Below are 22,165 nucleotides of genomic sequence, written 5' to 3'. Positions count from 1 at the left end.
AATTTGTAGGGAGAAAATGAAGTAGAACCATTGGCAGGTCCGAGCTGTTTCTTTTCTTTTTTTTAAAGATATTTATTGAGATTTTCCACCTTAATACATTAATACATTTAATGTATTAACGAGCTGTTTCTGCCTGGGGACAAGTTATCAGGAATCTCAGGGCTTTGGGGGAGATAATTTTGTACTCAGTACTCAAACATAAAACATGCGTACAGTTTTGCTTACTTCAAAATGGATGATACTCGGAACGGAAAAGAAAATGTCTCCAAAATGGTGGTCCTTGGAGGATTGAGCTCTGTGAAAAATGGTGGTAGCCCTACTTGTCTCTGCAAGGCATCTCTCTGGCAGCAGGATTGCCAGCTGCTTCTTCTTCATTGGCTCTGCTCTTGTGAATTTAGCAGCAGCCAGATACACACAAAAAGCTAATGAGAACGAAAAGTAAGCTTATCAATGCCGCAGTCCTGTGCACTAATGAATAAAATCTTTTCATCGCGGGGGAACTAACTTCTAACTATACATGTAGAAGCTAAGAATGGAAGTTTCTCCAGCCAGGTGATGAATAGCTTCATCTGTTTAATTTCTTAATCTTAGCATTCTGGAGGAGTAGGAGTGCAGGTCAGTAGCAGAGCATCTTCTTTGCATGCAGAAGGTCCTGTCGGGTTAATCCCTGGTATTTCCAGGTAGAGGAAAGGTCCTTGTCTGAATCCGTGGTCAAGTGCTGTGCAGACTGTACTGAGCAAGAGGAGCCAAAGGTCTGACTTGGCAGCTTCCTGTCCTGGTTCCCACTGGGCGAAGAACTCAAATTATGGGTTCAACAAAACCGTTAACACTGAAATCAGTGCAGTACATAAACAAAGGGAAGTTCAAGACCCTGCAGATGCAATGCATGGCTAAGCAAGCTAAGACGTTGGTCCAACAAGCAACCTCCTCCTCACCTATGATCCCATGATAGGGGCACAAACTTAGCCCGGCAAGCAGGACTGTTCCTTAGACTGGAAATGCAAGCGGGCATTCCTTTGAGAAGACTGGGCTCAGGCCTGTGCTGTGAATCCTCTGGAGTAGACAGGTTTCTCTTGAGGGGCCAAACCAGAGACAGACTCAGATTCCTTTGGAGGCAGGATTAGCCTCACAAGCAAGATGTCTGGAGTGGACCCTGGCAACTCCTGAGATGCAGAAGCTGCATGCCTGGGTGATGGGATCAGGGAGAGAGGACCCCGCCAAACTAGCACCTTCTCCTGGATCCTCATCCGCAAGCCCCTGGCAGGGTCTGCCCAACGCCACTGAAACCCTCTCCAGGAGCATCCATTGCATCCAGCCAGCCCTGCTACTTGGAACTCATGGCGCTTCCTATGGGCAAAGCAAGAGGACGTGGGGACACCAACCTTTAGCTCCACTGCCATGTCCTCTGCCCCACCAGGCCCAATGCACAGACAGGGTCAAGCAGGAACTGGGAAGAGGCAGCTATTACCATTATTTCAAACATAGTCATTGCCAACATTTCTGGCACAGAGGGGAGTAGATAGCTTTGCAAGCCCAGAACATGCCTCCATGGAGCGCATTGGCCCCACATTGGTGACTTCTAGTATAGAAAGCATTATTAGTGAAAATGCTGGGTAAATCTTTCAAAATAATAATGCTATAATTTACATCATTTATGCAGGTTACAGCTTTCAGCTTTTCTTGTGGCAAATATAAGTTCCTCTGTGCTGCATTCTTTTCTTTTTCTTAAACGTAATGCAGAGTAAACTCTAGGATTGCAGGCAAACAGTGTACGCTTAATAATGTAGTTTGCATATAAAGGGCATAATTCTCCTCCTTCTCATCTTACTGCTTCCCCTTGACAAAATGATGAGATGGATAGCCACATAAAAGTGAGTAAGTATTGAGTAGCATCTACCAGCAGGTGTCCCTGTGGCTGCAGCCGAGAGGGAAACAAACTCCATAAGTGGAACCAGAGCACAGAGCAAGGAAGGTACGCTGCGAATTGCAGCGGGCAGTGGAAGTGATAAGAGCCCAAGCAACTCTTCCCAAGGAACACCCAGAGATGGCTCAGGTGTTGCTGGTCAGGAAACCAAATGGTAGTGACATTACTGAATGATAATAAGTGTGTTCACCTGCAGTGTTAGAAGCACTGTGACTCACGGGTAGGGCCACTTTTTCACAGGCAGAGGTCCCAGCTGCAGTCCCTGGCATCTCTAGGTAAGGCAAGGACAGACTCTAGTTTGAAACCCTGGAAAGGCACTGCCAGTTACTAGCAGCAATAGTGAGTTAGAGGGACCACTGGTCTGACTTGATATAAGGCAGCCTCCTCTGTTTCCAGACTACCAAGAAGTGTGGGCGTTGTTCACACCAAATTTGCAATGTGTTGCAGGAAACCAAATGCCTCATTAAAGAGGGATTTGTTCCCCAAGATGTTCCATATCACGCTAAACAGTAATCAAAAGAGCGTGAAATGTGCTGGCCAGGAAGAGTTTTCTGCCAGCCCACCTCTGCATCAGAATATCAGCTGGTTGGAACAGGCTCCTTTTCAAGCAACAGAAATGGACCACCCTCAGCCCTCGATATATTAAGGGGAAAGGAACCACCCTGCTGTTGGCAGTCTGGAATCTTTCTGAGACTGCAATTCTTTAAGGTCATCGTTCTGGAAGAGACACACTCAAGTGTGTTGTTTTAAATTCCACACTTTCTAGAACTAATGAATTATTATTATTATTATTATTATTACAAAGTAAGCTGCAACAAATATTGTGGGATGCATGTATACTCAGAAGAAAATCCCATTGAATTAAATGGAGCAAACAGTCAGAAATGAGGGCAACAATCTAGTTTTCTTTCTTAAGTTCAGAATTCTGAAATTTCTTATTTGAGGAGTGGCAGCGATGTATTTGCAATCCCTTTTTCGTCAAGCTTGCTGTCATGTGCAATTTGCTGCAGTTTTCAGTTAGTATGATTATGCACATTAATTAAACCATACAAAAAGGATTGAACAGGGATCTTTTTCATATGGATTTAGTCTTTGTGTGAGTTCCAAGCGGTGTGTTTGGTCTTTCAAGGGGGGTACTACTGCATCCAGAACCAGTTGTAAACCTCCTTCTGGGTCTGGGGATCTCACAATCTTGCTCAGATTTAAACTCAGGTTATTCACCCTCACCCACCCCAGAACTGTCTTCAGCCATCGGTTCAGAACTTCAGCAACTCCTTGGATCAGAGGTAGAGCTGTGTGTCACCAGTGTACTAACAACACTGCAACCTTCTAGATGGCTTTCCTCATTGGCTGAAAATCATATAGACTCCCATGGAACTCTGTAAACCCTGGCACAACCCTATTAAGTACAACCACCCGGGAAGGACCAGAACTACTGTAAGATGGCGCCCCCTTTAGCCCAACCCCAACAGGTGACCTAGAAGGATACCATGGTAGGTGGTATTGAAAGCTGCTATGAGAGGTCCAGAACTAATATGGTAGCACATAACCCATCCATTCACCTATGTAAGTCATCCACCAGGTTGGCCAAAGCTACTTTTGTCCCGTAACCAGGCCTGAAACCAGACTGGAATGGATCCAAATAATCACCATCACCCAAGACTGTCTGGAATTAAGAGGCAACCGCTCATCCAGCACCTTGCCCTCAAGAGGGAAATTTGAGACCAAGGGGTCCATAAGTAGTCTTATCAGCACCTCCTTGAAGCAGATAGGAACAAACCCTTCCCTCAGGGAGGTATTAAGCTACCTCAGAAGCCTAGACACCCAGTCCTAATAGGCAAGGGTCAAGTGAGCAGGTGGTAGGCCCAGGGACAGTCCATCCCATTTCACCACCTGAGCTGAAATGGGAAGGTGCCCTCCTGCTGAAACCTCACTTAGCAGGGTTGTGCAGCTTCCAGGTTCCAGTGAGCTCTTGCAAGAGGCCTGCAAGATCTCATGGAAACCTGGGAGATGCTGCTTTCCCTCGCTTTTTGAGCAGTCATGGCAGCAGGGGGAGGCAGAGTTCTCCCCCACCGCAGGAGAAGTGACTACAGCAGCTTCTGGTAAGATATCACAAGAACCCCATGAGATCTCACCAGAAGCCACAACTGTTTATCCTCACTTCTCCACCTGAGGTGGCTGCCTCAGATCACAGGAAGAAAGCAATCTATGAAAAAAGTTTAGTGTTTGACAAGATTAAGGGAGGGAGGAAACCACTGGAAACACTAAAGAGGCTAGAATCATAGAATTGCACAGTTGGAAGGGACCGCAAGGGCCATCCAGTCCAGACCCCTGCAATGCAGGAATCTCAGCTAAAGCATCCATGACAGATGACCACCCAACCTCTGCTTAAAAACCTCCAAGGAAGGGGAGTCCACAACCTCCCAAGAGAGACTGTTCCACTGTCAAACAACTCTTACTGTCAGAAAGTTGTTCCTGATGTTTAGTCGGAATCTCCTTTCTTGCAACTTGAAGCCATTGTTTCGGGTCCTGCCCTCCAGAGCAGGTGACAACAAGCTTGCTGCATCTTCCATGCCTTTTAGATATTTGAAGGTGTGATCTAAACCACTGAGCCTTGGGCTTGCCGATCAGAAGGTCGGCGGTTCGAATCCCCGTGACAGGGTGAGCTCCCGTTGCTCGGTCCCTGCTCCTGCCAACCCAGCAGTTCGAAAGCACGTCAAAGTGCAAGTAGATAAATAGGTACTGCTCCGGCGGGAAGGTAAACGGCGTTTCTGCGTGCTGCTCTGGTTCACCAGAAGCGGCTTAGTCATGCTGGCCACATGTCCCGGAAAACTCTCTGCAGACAAACGTCGGCTCCCTCGGCCTGAAAGCGAGATGAGCGCCGCAACCCCATAGTCATCCACAACTGGACTTAACGGTCAGGGGTTCCTTTACCTTTACTATCTAAATTAAAATACAGTAGTACCTCAGGCTAAGTACTTAATTTGTTCCGGAGGTCCGTACTTAACCTGAAACTGTTCTTAACCTGAAGCACCACTTTAGCTAATGGGGCCTCCTGCTGCCGCCGCGCCGCCGGAGCACGATTTCTGTTCTCATCCTGAAGCAAAGTTCTTAACCTGAAGCACTATTTCTGGGATAGCGGAGTCTGTAACCTGTAGCTTATGTAACCTGAAGCGTATGTAAGCTGAGGTACCACTGTACAGCTTCCAGCTTTGAGGTTTTACTATATAGCAGTTGAATTCTGGTTTGATTCTGTATGATATATGTGAGTAAGAAACCTGCTTCCTGCTCCTCCGTTGCCAGATTTCTTTTATTGTTGACTCTCTTGGTCCTACATTCTAGTTTGTGTTTTGGTTAGAGTAAAAGTGGCTGTTCTGCACTGACCAGAGTACTTCCAAGATCTCATCTGACTCCAGAATGCTATGAATGATACGATTCTATGAAAACTTTGACACACCTGCCTAATTTCTGACCCTGAGGACAGACTGTTTAGGAATGGATCTACATGTATTTGTATTAGGGATATGCAGCCCAAATTATGAAGTGAATTTGGGTGATGTTTTCACGTGTTTGTGTTGGACTGTACCAGTAATAAGGCATCTCACATTGCACCAGGGACCCTCTAAAGTCTGATGTTGATCTGTGGACTTAGCCACCCCCTCCCCCCAAACCACAACATTTTCCTATTTAACGTAAAGCAACTATTGCAATTAAACAAAAAACACCCTGAGCTCAAGTAGGAAAAGGGTGGAGAGGTGGGCTTTTTTTGGTGGTCAGGTCTAGGTTTTCATGAGAGCGAAATATTCTTCCAAGGCATACATATTACAATGATTTGGAGGAGGAATGTTGAAGTAAATAAAAAGCATTTGTTTCCTTGATGCTGTTCTGCGAGTTCTGCCTGAGAAAGCGGGGGGCATGGAAGAAGAGTGGACTGTTGGCATTCTTCCCAGTTGCTTTCTGTTTCCTAGCAAACAACTGAAAATCAATACTTCAATCAATTTGGCTTCATTCTGCTGTTTTTCATTTTTTCCAGATTGTGTAAGTTTTGTTGTTATTTTCCAAACTTTTAGCAGGGATCAGTATAGGGTCATTCCATTTTACCCCTGCCTTAGTTCAGTTGTACGGCTTTTATTTATGTGATTTATTTATTTGTTTCTTTTTTTATTCTAATCACATTCTGTTTTTTAACAAACAACACCTACTATAATTACTTGTTTTTAATTCTCTTTGTTCCATTTTATTTTTCCTTTTGTCTTCAAAAAAAAACACCATGCCTTGTTGCTTAATGTGTCTGTTGCTTTTATTAATCTTGCGATTTAGTTGAATAATTTAAAAATATCAAGAATACTCAGGGATGTTGAGACCTTTTGAGAGTTGCTATGGGCCACCACCTTAAAACCTCTATGCATAGAATCTGCAGTCTGCCTAATCAGAATGAAACCCTGATGAATGGATGCGTGCGTGCATGTATTTATTAATTAAATTTCTGTACCGCCATTCATCCAAGGATCACCTGGCAGTTTAAAATAGAAAAAGATAAAATTACATACCAAAGCAACAAACAAAACAGTAACCCCCACACCTCAGTTTAAAAGGCCATAGATGGTTTAATTAGCCAAAGGCCTGGGAGAAGAGGGATGTTTTTGCCTGGTACCTGAAGATTTGTAGGCGCGAGGTCAGCCTCCCTGGGAAAAGGGTTCCCCAAATGGGGAGCCACCACAGAAAAGGCCCTTTTTATGTTACCACCCACCAGACCTCTTGTGAGGGAGGCCCATGAAGAAGGGTTTCAAAGGATGATCACAGGGTCCAGGCTGGTTCATATGGGGAGAAGCCGTCCTTGAGGTATTGCGGTCAGTGCCGGATTTATGTATAAGCTAAACAAGCTGTAGCTTAGGGCCGCACTCTATTGGGAGCCCCCAAAAATTTAAAGGGGGGGGGGAACTGGATGTACATTTCCAAAACATAAGATAAAAAACAAATAAAACAAAACCTACATACAGCAACAGTGTTTTGTATTGTCTAGTCTCCTGTGATGTAAGTAATGGGCCCCACCTGCTAGCCTGCTCCCTAAAATATCACTGGTTTGCTCATTTCTATATACAGTACAGATCGACAATTGCTTTGATAAAATACATATTTTGTTATGTGCAAATGGCTTTAGATACCTATTAGGTCCATAAATTACCATATGGCATATATTCAACACACAAAAAACAGCAACAATTTGTTGTTGACAAAGGACAGCTGGACATATAAAGGGCCCCATTACCTTCAGTAGCTTAGGGCCTCATCAAACCTAAATCCAGCCCTGATTGCGATCCTGAGCCATTCAAGGCTTTATAGGTCAAAACCAGCACTTTGAATTGGGCCCGGAAGCTAATTGGCAGCCAGTGCAGTCTGGGCAGGATGGGTGCAATATGCTCAAACTGGACTGAGGTATCACCACACCACCATATTCAACCTTGAAGGAAGGACAGCAAAGAGGAGCTTCAGAGCTGGTTAATCAAGAGGGTTGCCATGAGCCCTGTGTGATCTGCCAGACGGAGAAGGGGATTCTGAGATGGGGGGCAGAGGCAGTTCAAACACCTTGCTTGCCGTATCCACCGTCCCTGCAAATCGGAACGGTTCAGACCAAGCCGTGCAATCACTGCTTGCCAGTCCGCCGCTAAGTCATTGTGGGGTGATTTAAAGTAATGAGCAATGTCTCCACCATTTGACAGGTTGTTAGTTTCACGCCTTTCCCTGGTCGGAGCCCATCCTGCACGGTATCAGTTTCATTGGCGCTTGACAGCCCCAACTAAGAATGTTCTCTTTCAGGCAGATCTAATTCAGGGGGTTTTGTATGTCTCCTACCAGATGCCAGTTGCATTCCCCTGTTAGATTGTCCGTCTCAACGACTTAGCGCATCTAAGTTATGTTGGTATAGAGCAAAAAGGACCTTGGTGGGTATGGGAGAGATTAAATTATACAGCCATCTTGCACGCTGGCAAGCCGCCACCTCCACGACGTACATTTTGGGGGACTGGCGTCTACTTCATCAGGTGCCTCTGTGACTATGGCACTTATGAGCAAAGAAACCACTTTGAAAGGGTACATAACTTGAAAGGAAGGGTAAAAATATGTAAAACAGTGATTTATTATAGATGATAGATAGATAGATAGATAGATAGATAGATGATAGATAGATAGATAGATAGATAGATAGATAGATAGATAGATAGATTAGATAGATAGATAGATAGATAGATAGATAGATAGATAGATAGATAGATGATAGACAGACAGACACACACACACACACACACACCAGGGAATCTTGAAGGTTTAGATGTACCTTTCATGTGCTTTCTACTTTTGAGGAGGCAACATCATAAAGTGTGAGAAGGCATCTTGAATCTCTGCCTTATGTTTAGTACAAAGATCGTTGGCATTGACTATCTTCAGGTTGCTAACAGCTCTTAGTATTTATTACTGTTCCATGTACTGGGTATGGTCTAGCTTATCTCATGATCTAGGTGGGCTGTTTTAATGGAGAAGTGTTTCTCAGGTTGCATTGATAAGTTGTGCTTCCTTACTATTCACTGTAGTCAGTGGCGTCGCAACAGCGGGCGGTGTGCCCTGGGTGTCATGTATGGGGGGGTGACAAGAAGGCACCCCGCGGGGCTCATGACAGTGCGAGCAGCCATCGCACCATCACAGCCACATGTGGAGGACCTTCCGTTTTCGGCTGTAGCCACGAGCAGAGGATCCCAGCACCATCCGTATGGCACTGGAGCGGCACTGCCAGCAAACCGCTATGTACAGCGCATGTGCAGCATCGCTACATTTGGCGCATGCGAAGTACGTAGCGACACCGCACATGCGCCATACATAGCGGTTTGCTGCCCTGGGTGTCACGACGCCTTCGTTCGCCCCTGATTGTAGTGGCAACATTTTACAGTTCACCTATGGAATATGTTTTTGTGATTTCTTGTTTCGTTTTTGTTTTTGCGCAGTTACCTCATCGCCGAGTGACATTCTCTGCAGCCAATCAGGCGCAAGATCTGCAGGACCCCTCCCAACACAGTTACTATGACAGTGGCCTTGAGGAGTCAGAAACACCAAGCAGCAAGTCGTCATCGGGGCCCCGCATTGGACCACTGGCTTTGCCGGAGGATCACTATGAGCGCACCACGCCAGACGGCAGCATTGGGGAAATTGAACACCCTGAGAATGGTAAGGACCCTGCTCAAAATGGCTAAGGCTCTTCAGGAAACCCACCAGTATGAGTAGATCTGGGTCCCACTTGCCAAAGAGCGTTCACTGCTGCTACCAAAGCAGGGAACAGAACAGGATTGTGCATCGGACATGAACAGTGGCGGGGAAATACTTTAATAGTAAATTTGCTGTAACAATTTGGGACAGATCAATCTCCAAAGAGTGGATAAGGGAAAGAATGAAAGGAGCAGAAGACACATAGAGAGGGTTTCAGGACATGAGCTTGTAGCAGACTATTCAGCATATGGATGGATTTACTCAATACCATTCCATGAGTTTGCTACGATCTGCATTCTGTTCAGTCTACCTTCCCACTTAGCTTGGTGTAACTCTCAACATAATTTCCGATTTGGTGCATGCCTTTTTTTGTGCACCGTTTTCAGTTTGCATCTATGTTCTTGCTGCTGGTGGTTACTGATGCACACCAGAACATATGCACAGGGCAAAAAGGGACCTTGATGTGATGACACAATAGGATTCGCATTCCTTTCCGTGTTGTAAATTAGTCAGTCCCCAGATGTACTGGTGCACATCAGTAAACTAAGAAAAGAAGATGCAGCCTGTCGACTTCAGAAAACTGCAAAGTCCGGAGAACAAAGTGGAAGAATAGCAGATCACTAATGCATCAACATGGGATGTGGGTGGCGCTGTGGGTTTAACCACAGAGCCTAGGACTTGCCGATCAGAAGGTCGGCGGTTCGAATCCCCGTGACGGAGTGAGCTCCCGTTGCTCTGTCCCTGCTCCTGCCAACCTAGCAGTTCGAAAGCATGTCAAAGTGCAAGTAGATAAAAAGGTACTATTCCAGCGGGAAGGTAAACGGCGTTTCTGTGTGCTGCTCTGGTTCACCAGAAGCGGCTTAGTCATGCTGGCCACATGACCCGGAAAAACTATCTGCGGACAAACGCCGGCTCCTTTGGCGCCGCAACCCCAGAGTGGGCCACGACTGGACCCTTTACCTTTAATGCATCAACACTTATGTAGAAACGAGATCAGGTAATTTGCAACCCCAAAACACTGACAGAAATTTGCATGTTGAGGATTAAGGAAGTAGGAGGGAAGAAAAAGAGGAGGCCAAAAATAACCCACCTCAATTTATTATTAAGATTTCCAGTACCACTTGAATGAAATAATACACCCCACTGAATTTTAATGGTGGGGGGAGGGGCAACAGGAGGTTAAGTAACAGGGAGAGGAGATGTTTGTGTGTGTGTGAAAGTTTTGAGTGTGAGTGTGCTTTGGGGGAATGTGTGTAAAAGAGAGTTGTGGGTGATCCTGAAAGAGAGAACTGTGGGTTAAAGAATGGTTTTATGCTTTTGGCATCACCCCCCACCTCTGCCTTTGTCCTTGGGTTCTGGGGCAAGTGAACTGTCTCCTTAGTTAGTATCACCACTTTTCCTTCTGTGAAATGGGTTCCTGATGGAGCATAAAACTGTCTTAAAAGAGGTGATTTTGCGCATTGGGTATCAGATCCTTTCCCATGCCTTGCACTCAGGTTTGGGGACACATACGTTTCATGGTCTTGCAGAGAGATTGTTCATTTGTTTATTAAATTTATAGCCTGCCCTTCCTCCTGCAAGAACCAGGGGGGGGTGGCATGGGAAAATATATATAATATACCTGCATTCAGGTGTTACATGATGCTGTGCTAAAATATAGTATCCACAAGTAAATCCAGTGCCAGAAACAAGTAAAAAGATGCCCGAAAGACAAGAATATGAACAGGTAAGGCTTGCCTCACAATCCATGCTAGAAAAGGCTTGCCCTGTTTAATTTGTGCCAGCCACACAGTCGTTAAAAGCACAAGAAATCATTCACTTTGTTCCTGTTCCTGTACTTCTCACTGCCAGCTGCTCCTGTTGGAAGAGAACAAATCTCTTAATCAGGAAGATACAGAAAATCCCTCACATTCCTTCCTTCTGGTTGCTTAGCAACAGTGATTAAGTGACTAAGCATCCTTAGCAACAGCGGTGCCTCCATATCTGCCTAATAAACCTTAGAATGTTGCCTCCATGTTCTGCTTTCTTTAAAGATGTTGAACTGACTCCTTTTTAAAACGTGAGTTAGGAGCCCAATGGAGGCAAGGAGAGAATGAACATGAAGATGAACTAGAAATTATTCAAAGTTCTACTCCAAAATGAACTTAATTCACCTTTAGTTTACCTGGCAACTTTGGGAAACTACTTTTGTGTGTAGTTCAGATTTTTTTCCCCAGCTAGTTCAGTGGAGTTCATTCCAAGCACTGAGGATCCCTCCATCTTGTTCTGCAATAGTACCTCAATCCAGCCTAGATGCTGGATTTAAGGTGCTGCCTTAAATGTACCTAACATAAAGTAACATTAGGAAAAAGGATAAGTCCCTCATTTGATGATTTTATTCACTAAGCAAGTCCAAGTATTTTATGTTCACCAAAAATCCATAGCTGACAGCTCCAACTGGTTTCCCTCAGACCTTCAGAATATCTTGAAGGACAACATTTTTGAGCCATTCTGCAAGTTTCACATACCATTTTGATAGACTTGGGTGGCAGAATTCTAGACACTGGGTGATATTCAACTAAGTTTTACTTAAAGTAGACTCACTTGTTGAAGTTCATGGGCCTAAGTTAAGCCATGTTCATTAATTTCAATGGGTTTACTCTGAGTAAAACATCAGATTGCAGATGGGGGGGGAAGGGTCATATTTTTGGATACTTCCTCACGTAAAAACTCCCTGCATGTAAGCTCCGGGGAGGGGAATGAAATTGGACAAAATACCTGTCGAAGTGCAGTATACTCTGTCCATTTATTATTCATTACATTTATTTATATCAGGATACAAATCCTCCCAATGTAGCTTTGAAGTAACATAAAGATACATCAACAAAATCACAATAATAATATTGTTTACTCTTTTTATCCACACACCATGGTACAGTAATGTACGCATGCATCTGTATACCATTGCACTATAAGAACTATATGTTGCTGTTGTTCAGTTGTTTAGTCATGTCCGACTCTTCGTGACCCCCATAGAACAGAGCACGCCAGGCACTCCTGTCTTCCACTGCCTCCCACAGTTTGGTCAAACTCATGTTGGCAGCTTTGAGAACACTGTCCAACCATCTCGTCCTCTGCCGTCCCCTTCTCCTTGTGCCCTCCATCTTTCCCAACATCAGGGGCTTTTCCAGGGAGTCTTCACTTCTCATGAGGTGGCCAAAGTATTGGAGCCTCAGCTTCAGGATCTATCCTTCCATTGAGCACTCAGGGCCGATTTCCTTCAGAATGGATAGGTTTGATCTTCTTGCAGTCCATGGGACTCTCAAGAGTCTCCTCCAGCACCGTAATTCAAAAGCATCAATTCTTCGGCGATCAGCCTTCTTTATGGTCCAGCTCTCACTTCCATACATCACTACTGGGAAAACCATAGCTTTAACTATATGGACCTTTGTCGGCTATATGTTGTTGTTCAGTCATTTAGTCATGTTCGACTCTTCGTGACCCCCTGGACCAGAGCACACCAGGCACTCCTGTCTTCCACTGCCTCACACAGTTTGGTCAAACTCATGCTGGTAGCTTTGAGAATACTGTCCAATCATGTTGGCTATATAGTGAATTCTTAATGAGTGGCTGGACTTTAGCTCCTGCACAGAAGCATCCTCTTTGCAAAGTTTTCACATTTTGCATTTCCACTAACTATGCTGTAGTATTTGCAGAAAATAACTTAGGAGGAGTTCCTGATCTCAGGTGAACCATCATAGTAAACATGTAGCCTAGCTTCTAACCTGGTTGGCTCCAGGTTTTTATAGTTCTTTGGGCAACCAAGCATTAGTAGACTCCCTTTGGTACCACCCCTTGCTTCTTGTTGATTTGGATCCTGAACCAAAAGCATAGACTTCTCTATTGGACTGCTCCATTAATTATGCTCTCTTTGTGTCAATAGTGTTTATATCTTTCAAACTATACAAACCCCATTACTGAATATTCCAAATACACTTACCAAGGAAGAAGCCCCCACACTGAACATAGTGGGACTTAATCCTGAGCAGACATACAAAGCGTTCTGTGGCACAGATCTGCTGCAAAGTGCACTGTTTGCCTGCCAGCCTGAAATTGCAGTGGGTGGCTATAGTCTGTGAGGAAAGATGGATCTGAGATTTGGAGGTGATGCATCTAAGGAGGGAAGAACTCACAATAGCAAGGGGAAGAAAGACAGACATGATTAGGCTGGAAACAGAAGATGGAGAAGCAGGGAGACCCTGAGGGTTTTGCTAGGCTTGCTTGCCAAGAGAGAAGGGAGATTTAATACCTGTCCTTGGGTGGCGGCTTAATGGGTTGGCCTCAAGGCAGTAGAAACAATTGAAACAGTTTGTCTTTGTTTTGCACCACCTGCATGCTCTCCCCTTCTGTCTTAACCACTGATTATCCAGTGCCTGAAACCTTTGGGTTGTAGCCAATGGTATTTCTACTCAGAGTAAACCCACTGAAATGAATCGACATGATTAGCTTAGCCCCATTAATTCCAATGCCTTACAGGCCTCTTCCAATTCCTTCTCTTGGGATCTGTTTGCAGGCCTGTTGCCTGCTGCATTGACCTCCAAATCTTTTTCCTGTATCGCTTCTGAATCTGAGGTAGGGAGGGCAACCAAAATGATCAAAGGTCTGGAAACCAAGCCTTATGAGGAACAGTTGAAGGATCTGGGTATGTTTCGCCTGGAGAAGAGGAGACTGAGAGGAGATAGGATAGCCATCACCAAATATATTAAGAGCTGTCACATGGAAGATGGAGCACTCTTGCTTTGGAGGGGAGGACTCCAACCAATGGCTTTAAGTCACAAGAAAAGAGATTCCAGCTAAACATCAGGAGGAACTTTCGGACAGTAAGAGGTGTTCAACAGTTGACTGGACTCAGAAGGTGGTGCACTCACCTTCCTTGGTGGCTTTTAAGCAGAGATGGGATGGCCATCTGTCAAGGATGCTTTAGTTGAGATTATTGCATTGCAGGGGGTTGGACTAGATGACCCTCAGGACCCCTTCCAACTCTACTAGCTAGCTATTATTCCTAGCTCTGGGCTTAGGGTATATATTGTTTCCAGCTGCGGTGTTTTCCTTTTATGGGTCCCTCCTGCTGCAAATGCAAAACAAACATTAGCAGCATCAATAGATGTAAGTTCCTGCAGCAATCTCGCTGCCTGCTCTACAGTGGCAGGAAGTTCCATTGATGAACATCCTGCTTACTCTGAGTTCTTTGATGCTTACTCTGTCAGGGAATAAATGTAACTGCACACTGCACATTAAAGGAAAAGCTCATTAGCAGTAAATGCTTTGAAACAAACACCAGGGGAAAAGGTACTTTCAGGAAAGGCATCACCCAATGTTCTGCACCGGTGCAGCCAGTAATAGATGCCAACAGTAGCAGAATGTAAGCATCATAGCCAGACACTGGAGGGACCTGTCAGGAGTAAGCATGGACCAATGGTACCAAATAGTATGGGAAACAGCCCTACTAGAAAAATTAACCAATAAACTGAAACTGACACGAGGACAAATAGAAGAAGACACCTTCACCCTGGTATGGCTCCCCTTTAACACATACACAGCCCAACAAGACAACGACAAAAATCCACCAAGAGCATACAAACCAATATGGCTAACCTGATCCAAAACACCCACCCACCCCACTCACACACGAAAACAAAGATCACCACAGCCAACCACAAATGAATCACCACACCCGAGGCCAACCCCAACCTCTCTCACCACCAAAGGAACACAAGCGAACAGCAAAGAACCTGCACAAGCAACGCTGACACCAAACCCCACATATAGTAAGTAAAATAGAAACATCGCCACCTGACCCCACTCCCACCTATCTCCCCCCCCCCTCCACCTCTTTCCCCCTTTTCTTCCTAATGTCTCAACAAATGAAACTGATTTGTAAAAATATTATATGGGGGGGGAATACGAGAGAGAGACATTGCAAACACTTTTGTAAATCAAGAAAATCTTTAATAAAAAAAAATTAAAGAACAGTAGCAGAATGTCTCATAAGGGGACCCCAAATAAACAATCACCAGCCGCTCTTCCCCAATAGAAACTTCTAAGGTCCCTGCAGAAACCTTAGAGTGCTTTGCCAGACCCAACCATGTCATTACAATCTTATTACCGTCGAGCTCAGACCCGGATGGCAGACTCTGGAGGGAGATGAGTCAGAGGTTGGAAGAGATGGAAGCCTTTCCCTCTCTCCAAATTGCCCCAAAGTTGAGACAGGAGTTCCGCCCTCTTCCCCGCTTCCTGTGGGGGAAAGAGTGCTGTCGGAGTCTGGGGAGGGCTCTGAGCCACAGCCTGGGGTGACTGAGCAGGATGTAGAGGGGGAGGCCGGTCCAGCGCTCTCTCCCAGGGGAAGGCAGCACCTATGGGGAGGCAGGAGACCCAACCATCTAGATGTAGCACCTGCTTGGAGGCAAGACTTGCAAGAAGAAATTCTCATGAGTAAGGACTGCACCCCACCTCAGCTTTAAAGCTTGGCTGGTGGGTGTGAATACTTGTTGGAACAACTTCTCAGCTCCCATGAAGTCCTGAACTCCTTGTTGCTGATCCTGGATTCACGAGCTTTGGCCCTGGTTCCTAGGCTCAGGCCCCTGGTGCCTTTCCACCTGCATGCCTGTTTTTATTGAATTTGTTTCCTTGGGACCTTTGAATCTGTTAGCTCAAAGGGCAGAGTGGTCTGTGCTGCCTGCTTTCCCTGCTGCTCAGTCTGTTCAGCTGCTTAATTTGCCTGTTAGTTTGGGTCTCCCCAGGCCCAGTCCATCCGTCTAATCTCTACACAAGTGTGCCTGGCCCACAGTTTGGGATTCGCTGTGTGAAAATGCAGGTTAGGGGCACAAACTTTGTCAATTTGGGAAGGGGGCGGGGAGAAGATTGTAAAAGGTGTTGATGTGAATCAGAATACTCATGGGTTTCAGAACTAGCTGTTCCTGGGGGAGGCCAGGATCAGGTCTTGGAGAGATAGCATTGCCCTACTTTGGTGGTGAAAGCCCTATGGGATGGCTGGGTGGACAGGTGGGACAGTGAACGCTTAGGGAGTTGAGAGTGGGGCTGTATCCTGAGCAGTGCCGGATTTACGTATAAACTAAACAAGCTGTAGCTTAGGGCCCCACTCTCTTGGGACCCCCCAAAAAAATTAAAGGAAAGAAAAAACTGCATGTACATTTCCAAAACATAAGATAAAAAACAAAGAAAATAAAACCTACATACAGCAACAGTGGCAAATGGCATTAGATACCTATTAGGTCCACAAATGACCATATAGCATATATTCAACACAAAAAACAGCGACAATTTGTTGTTGACAAAGGACAGCTGGACATATAAAGGGCCCCATGACCTTCAGTAGCTTAGGGCCTCATCAAACCTAAATCCGGCCCTGATCCTGAGTGACCCTCTCCTCCTTTTTCTGCTCCTCATTAGTGTCCCCTGAATGGAGCAGACTGTGAAGGGGGCTCTGCGCCCAGGTAGGTGTGTGCATGGCTTTCCAGGGAGAGAGGGGGCTCAGGGACCTACGAATCCCCCACACACCTTGCGAGGGTTGCGGGGAGGCAATGGAAGTGGGGCTCTAGGAAGCGCAGCCCCGCTTGGAGCAGCATGGAGATGTTTTGGGAGGCAGCACTGGGAGATGGAACAAAGGCACTGCTGGCAAACTGGCGTGGGTGGAAGTGCGAGGTGAGAGAGAGAGAGAGAGAGAGAGAGAGAGAGAGAGAGATGCTTCTGCTTTGCTGCTACCAAAAACGGGGCAAAACCAAACAGAAACGTTCAGTGCTGCATGACTTGGGGAAATGCATGCTCTTGGGGGCAAAGAGTGCAACAGGCGACAGCTGATGCAATTTCAAAAGCTAAGGAAGGGAGGATACTGGCATGTTCTGAGTCTCCCTGCAGATATATTATCCAGTCCCTTTGCTTTTTCTTCCCAAGCCTCTGTTGTCGCTGGAATCTCTGGGAGACGGAGAGCAAAGGGAAAGGGAGGTGGGCTGAGCTCGTGATTTCCATCTTTATTATTCTTCATTGATTTGCTTATTCATTAAAGTGTTTTAGTCTGCTTTCCCATCTGTGCGAATCCTATGCAGTGATTATAGTATATATCACAAATGCCAATCGGCAAGAGGAATCAGTCTTGGCATTTTGGGTGTGGCTATGTGGGAGGGCAGGAAAGGTGATCCAAGTGATCCCTTGAGACAAAGCAGTGAACAAGTGGAGCATTCAGAAGTACAGATGTAACACGATTTCCTGGTTAGCATAAGCATAAGCCTTAGGGGACATTAGCAAAGCTAGCATTGGAGTCCTCAGGATGGGTGGCAGAAGGGGATTTGTTTTATTTTATTATTTTATTTTATTATTTTATTTTATTTTTTATTTTAGTGTAGTGTAGTGTAGTGTAGTGTAGTGTAGTGTAGTGTATCTGCCTGCAGTCTGCAACACACCAGTATTTTATAGCCTTTTACAAGTTGTTAGGGCAACTTTAAAGTGGGACAGGGCAAACTTCCATAAGATATCTCTCTCTCTCTCTCTCTCTCTCTCTCTCTCTCTCTCTCTCTCACACACACACACACACACACACACACACACACACAATATCTTAGACTGACTTGTCCTTCCTTAATTGGTAGTGACAATAATTAGCGCGGATAATTGATGTCTGAGCTTGCAGGAATGGGCCCATAAATGGAGATATTGCAGGGTATTTTTAAGCATGTATAGTAGTGGAGAATTCTCTTCCTGCAGCCCTTGTGAATTCCCTTCTAGTGAGCTCAAAGTGTCCCCACTGGTCAAGTGCCCTTTTCTGTTTCTCCAGCCTGCTTCTTCACCCCCAGGGCACAGATCCCTTGGCCCACCTCACCCATTCTGTGCCCCTTCTTAGTAAAGGCAAGCAATTGCAGGTGATGGAATCAAGCAGTGAGGTTTCTGTGGGGGCAGCAGGAGGGAGGGAGGGAGGGAGGGAGGGAGAAGCATCCATGGCTGGGAATTCAGATGGCACAGAATGCAGAAAATATCAACTCGGGCATGCAGTTATTATTTTGGAAATCTGGATGTTTTTATTTAAATGTAAATACTATTTTTTTAAAAAAAAAATCACATTTAAATTAAAGTACATTTGTCACAATATTGCTTCATAGTGTGGGTTTTATTTTAATGAAAGGCTAAGCCCTCCTCTTTGCATGATTAAAAATGCCCTTCCCCAGTGAAAAATTCTTTTTATAAAAGCATGGCGAGAGATCTGTTATGCACCTTTGGCCCAAACAGCTACAGTTGGGCAGAAGCGACAAACACCTAAAAGCAGAAACATATAATTTATTTAAGTAGTCTGAGCTACTTTTTCTTTTCCATCTAGGCATCCCTGCAAGATAGGCGAACATGGGACAGAATGACTGTCCAAGTCCCCTGGCAGCCTTCACAGCTGAGCTGGGAGCTGAATCCAGGTTTCCCTAGTTGAAGTTCAACTCCATTCTCTGCACCATAATACTAGTGAGGTGCCTTGCAAGTACTTAGGCATCTAGGGTTCAGTTCTGTGCATGAAAATATTCTCATCGCAACATACATATATATGTTTATTTTTCTATGTCCAAATCAGCTGCAGCCTAGGCAGGAGAGCAGCGGCCACCTTGGGGAGCAGCCGCTGGTTTTTGGTGCCCAGGTGGCCCCTTGGGAAGGAGAGGTGTGCTCTGCTGGCAAATAAAGGAAATCTGGCTGAAATGAGAACTGGTACTACGATCCTGTAGGGTGTGGGGTTGGGGGGTATGTTTGTGCATACGCACATGTGCAAAAAACCAAACCAAACCAGAGGTAAACAGAAAGACAGAGTTCTTTAGAGTGGCCTAAGCTATGGGCTTGGTTTGCACATGAAGGAAAATAAGATGAAAGAATCCTGGAGGAGTTAGACTGTATAGCCATTTCAGACTGTAAGTGGGAGGAAGGCCAATTTTTTATTTTAAAAATCTGCAGGTAAAAAAACAAAACACTTTTGGGAGAAATTTTCTCTCTAACCTTTTCTCTCCTTTGCTGTGTTTTCTGCATGTAAAGATTTTCCTAATGTAGAAGAGCAGTCACACATCTGATCCCTCTTCTACAGTCTGAAGTGTTAGCGTTCATTTTGCCCCATCTGGACTCGGTTGGTTATATATCAGTCCAGCCTCATTCTGTTGTCTGGACCAGGCCTCAGTCTTTTTGCCTGGCATATAGTACTGCAATGGGGAACGGGAGGCTCTGTGGGTTAAACCACGGAGCCTAGGAATTGCCGATCAGAAGGTCAGCAGTTCGAATCCCCGTGACGGGGTGAGCTACTGTTGCTCGGTCCCTGCTCCAGCCAACCTAGCAGTTCGAAAGCACGTCAAAGTGCAAGTAGATAAATAGGTACCACTCCGGCGGGAAGGTTAACAGCGGTTCGCCAGAAGCGGCTTAGTCATGCTGGCCACATGACCCGGAAGCTGTACGCCCGCTCCCTCGGGAGATGAGCGCCGCAACCCCAGAGTCGGTCACGACTGGACCTAATGGTCAGGGGTCCCTTTACCTTTACCTTTATAGTAATACAACTCACCTAACCCATGAGGACTAGTGCTTTGCTTGACTCTCTAGTCAGTTGCAGACCTCGGGTCCTCAACTTTCAGCGGCGCCCTGCGCAACGCCAAAATTTGGCACCCTCTCGCCTTGCATTCTGCATCCTAGTGGTGCCACACACCCCCCCAAGGTTCTGTGCCCAGAGTGTCTGGACCAGTTGTGCTCCCCTAACTCTGCCTCTGCTCCAGTCCTCACTTCTGGTACTTCTTCTGTGAGGAATGCAGCACTGCAATAATGGAAAGGACTGGTGAGGAAGACGGCTCCTGAGGGTGTGTACTCCCAGGCGTGATTTGCCTGAAGTTTGGCCATAGCAGCTTCTTACACTGCACACTGTGTCTCTATGCATGTTTAATCCTCCTCCCTCTCCTTCCTTTTTGTTGTTGTTGTTGTGTTGTGCAGATCTCCGGCCTCTGCCTGACGTAGCCATGACAGGGAACTGCACCCGGGAATGCACAGAGTTTGGTCACTCTGACACCTGCTGGATGCCAGGTCAGTCCTCTCCAAGCCGGAGGCCCAAGAACGCCCTCAAACTCTCCACATTTGTGCCTTATCAAGACAGAGGGAGTCAAGAACAAGTTGGGAATGGCAGCCCCAGACTCTCAGAAGAGCGCAACACCAAAATGGCTAACCTCCACCTGCTCCCCACGTACAGTGCCTTCTCCAACAGTAGCCATGAGCCCTGCAAGGACTCCCCCATGGAGGAAATCCCTCTGACCCAGACCTCGGACTTCCAGGCAGCCACCACACCATCGTCCCAAACTGCCAAGCGGGAGATCTACCTGTGAGATGAAGAGGACCGTGGAAGGTGCCTGCGAAACACCTCAGACCAGTGTCTGGATTTCAAAGAAGAATAAAAAGAAGGGACTTTTCAAACTGTGATGCTTTATCGCTCGCATTGGTGGTTCTGTGCCTGCCAGGTGAGAATGCCTTGCCCGGGCCTTGGGCACAGGAACACTTTTTTATGAACTCATTGCTCCCAGGGCAAGAGAACCGATGTCAACATGAATTACCAAGCTCTCAGTAGAGTGGTCCCTAGATGCCTGGAAAGAGGGAGAGAGGAAGGTAGCGAAGAGGGCTTGGCCTCATGGCTTCAGGGCTGGGGGTGGGGGGAAGGGCTGAGTTACCAAAGGTCCACGTAGACTTGGTGGAGTCCATTGGGCACAGGGCCAAGGGCACCTGGCGCAGGTCCAGGGGGAAAAGCTGCCTCTCTTGTTACTGTAGACTCCTGTAAATATGAATCTTAGGAATGACATTTGCGTCCTGCCTGATCAGAAGTTTTATTGTCCTTGAAACAAAAAGACTTTGAAACAAAACAAAACCACAGGGAGCAATTTCCAGCTTGAATCTTTCACCACACAGAAGAGCACATGGGAGCAAATGCTTCCAAGCGGCCCACCCTTGCCTTCCAGAGTGTAAAAAGGATGGGGCACTGGCTGGTGAGGGGAGAGCTCTGGCCGGTCGCCAGGACTGGGCGGAAGGGCACTGCAGAGCTTTCAACCCCAATCTCTTTCCAGACTTCAGCAACTCTTCTCGTCACATGTGAGGAGGAGGAGGAGGAGGAGCCTTAGAGCTGCTGGTTGTGGCTTTCATCTGGTCCTCCTTTGCCCCTGCCCCCTGGACAGTGGAGCTAAGGCCAGCTGGAAAGGTGGAAGAGACATCCAACCCCCTAACTTCCCAGTATCTCTTCTGCCTCACGCGAGGCAGGGAACTCCCATGGGGTCACTGGGCCCCAGCGCCATGATCCCGGCCTTTGAAAAGTCTGCCTGTAAGCCACCATTGCCTTTGTGAATGGAGCTTTGACTCAGGGTCACATTGGGGGCCACGAGGCCTCTGTATGCTGGAGTCACCCCCTCCCTCCCTCTGCCTTGAGACCAGAGAGCCAGCCTCAAGGGCTCCAATGTTCTCTTTGGGTGCCACAGGTTTAGCCACATAGGAACTCTCTGGTGGTATCGTGGTTCCAGCAGGGCCCTATAACAAATAATGGAACTACCCTTGGAAGCACTGATCCCCGCAGTGGGTTGTGGGTGAAAAGACCAGCCCCAATTGGGCGAGGGGCACTCTTCCACCTCCAGCCACCCATGGGCTGCTCAAGGAACTTGGTTCTTCAGTTGCTCGTAGGTGTGCTGACTTAATTGGACCTGGCTCCATATAGCCAAGAGCTCCCTGCCCATCCACCTGTCCACCCTGCAAGTGGTGGGGCTTCACTCCAATCTGCATGGCAATGGAGGATACAACTGTTTGTCCCGCACAACATTCATTGGTACAAACTCCAGTGTGGGACCTCTGTTCACCTGACCACTGATACTTGTTGGGCCCGGCTCAGCCCTCTTGGTCCCTGCATTGGACTTGGTTCTTCTGGTGCCCATAGACCCTGCCCCCTCCCCACATTTTGCCATGGGT

General features: G+C 46.4%; 1 protein-coding gene across 4 annotated transcripts in view; it reads left to right on the top strand.

Moving 5' to 3' along the window:
* The window catches only part of PCDH1 (protocadherin 1), a 75,036-nt gene extending 54,021 nt beyond the window's left edge, over positions 1–21,015 (top strand). For 3 of the 4 annotated variants that reach the window (XM_053397330.1, XM_053397331.1, XM_053397328.1), the window contains exons 4-5: positions 8,920–9,139; positions 20,165–21,015. In XM_053397330.1, coding sequence (XP_053253305.1) covers positions 8,920–9,139; positions 20,165–20,550 — 606 coding nt within the window. In that variant the 3' untranslated portion in view covers positions 20,551–21,015. Of the gene's footprint in view, positions 1–8,919; positions 9,140–16,627; positions 16,672–20,164 lie in introns of all 4 variants that reach the window. The other variant, XM_053397332.1, reaches the window with a different exon arrangement.
* Positions 21,016–22,165: the final 1,150 nt, after the last annotated feature.

This window comes from Podarcis raffonei, chromosome 7, assembly GCF_027172205.1.
Source record: "Podarcis raffonei isolate rPodRaf1 chromosome 7, rPodRaf1.pri, whole genome shotgun sequence".
Classification (NCBI taxonomy): Eukaryota; Metazoa; Chordata; class Lepidosauria; order Squamata; family Lacertidae; genus Podarcis; species Podarcis raffonei.
This window is presented reverse-complemented; position numbering and strand designations above follow the sequence as displayed.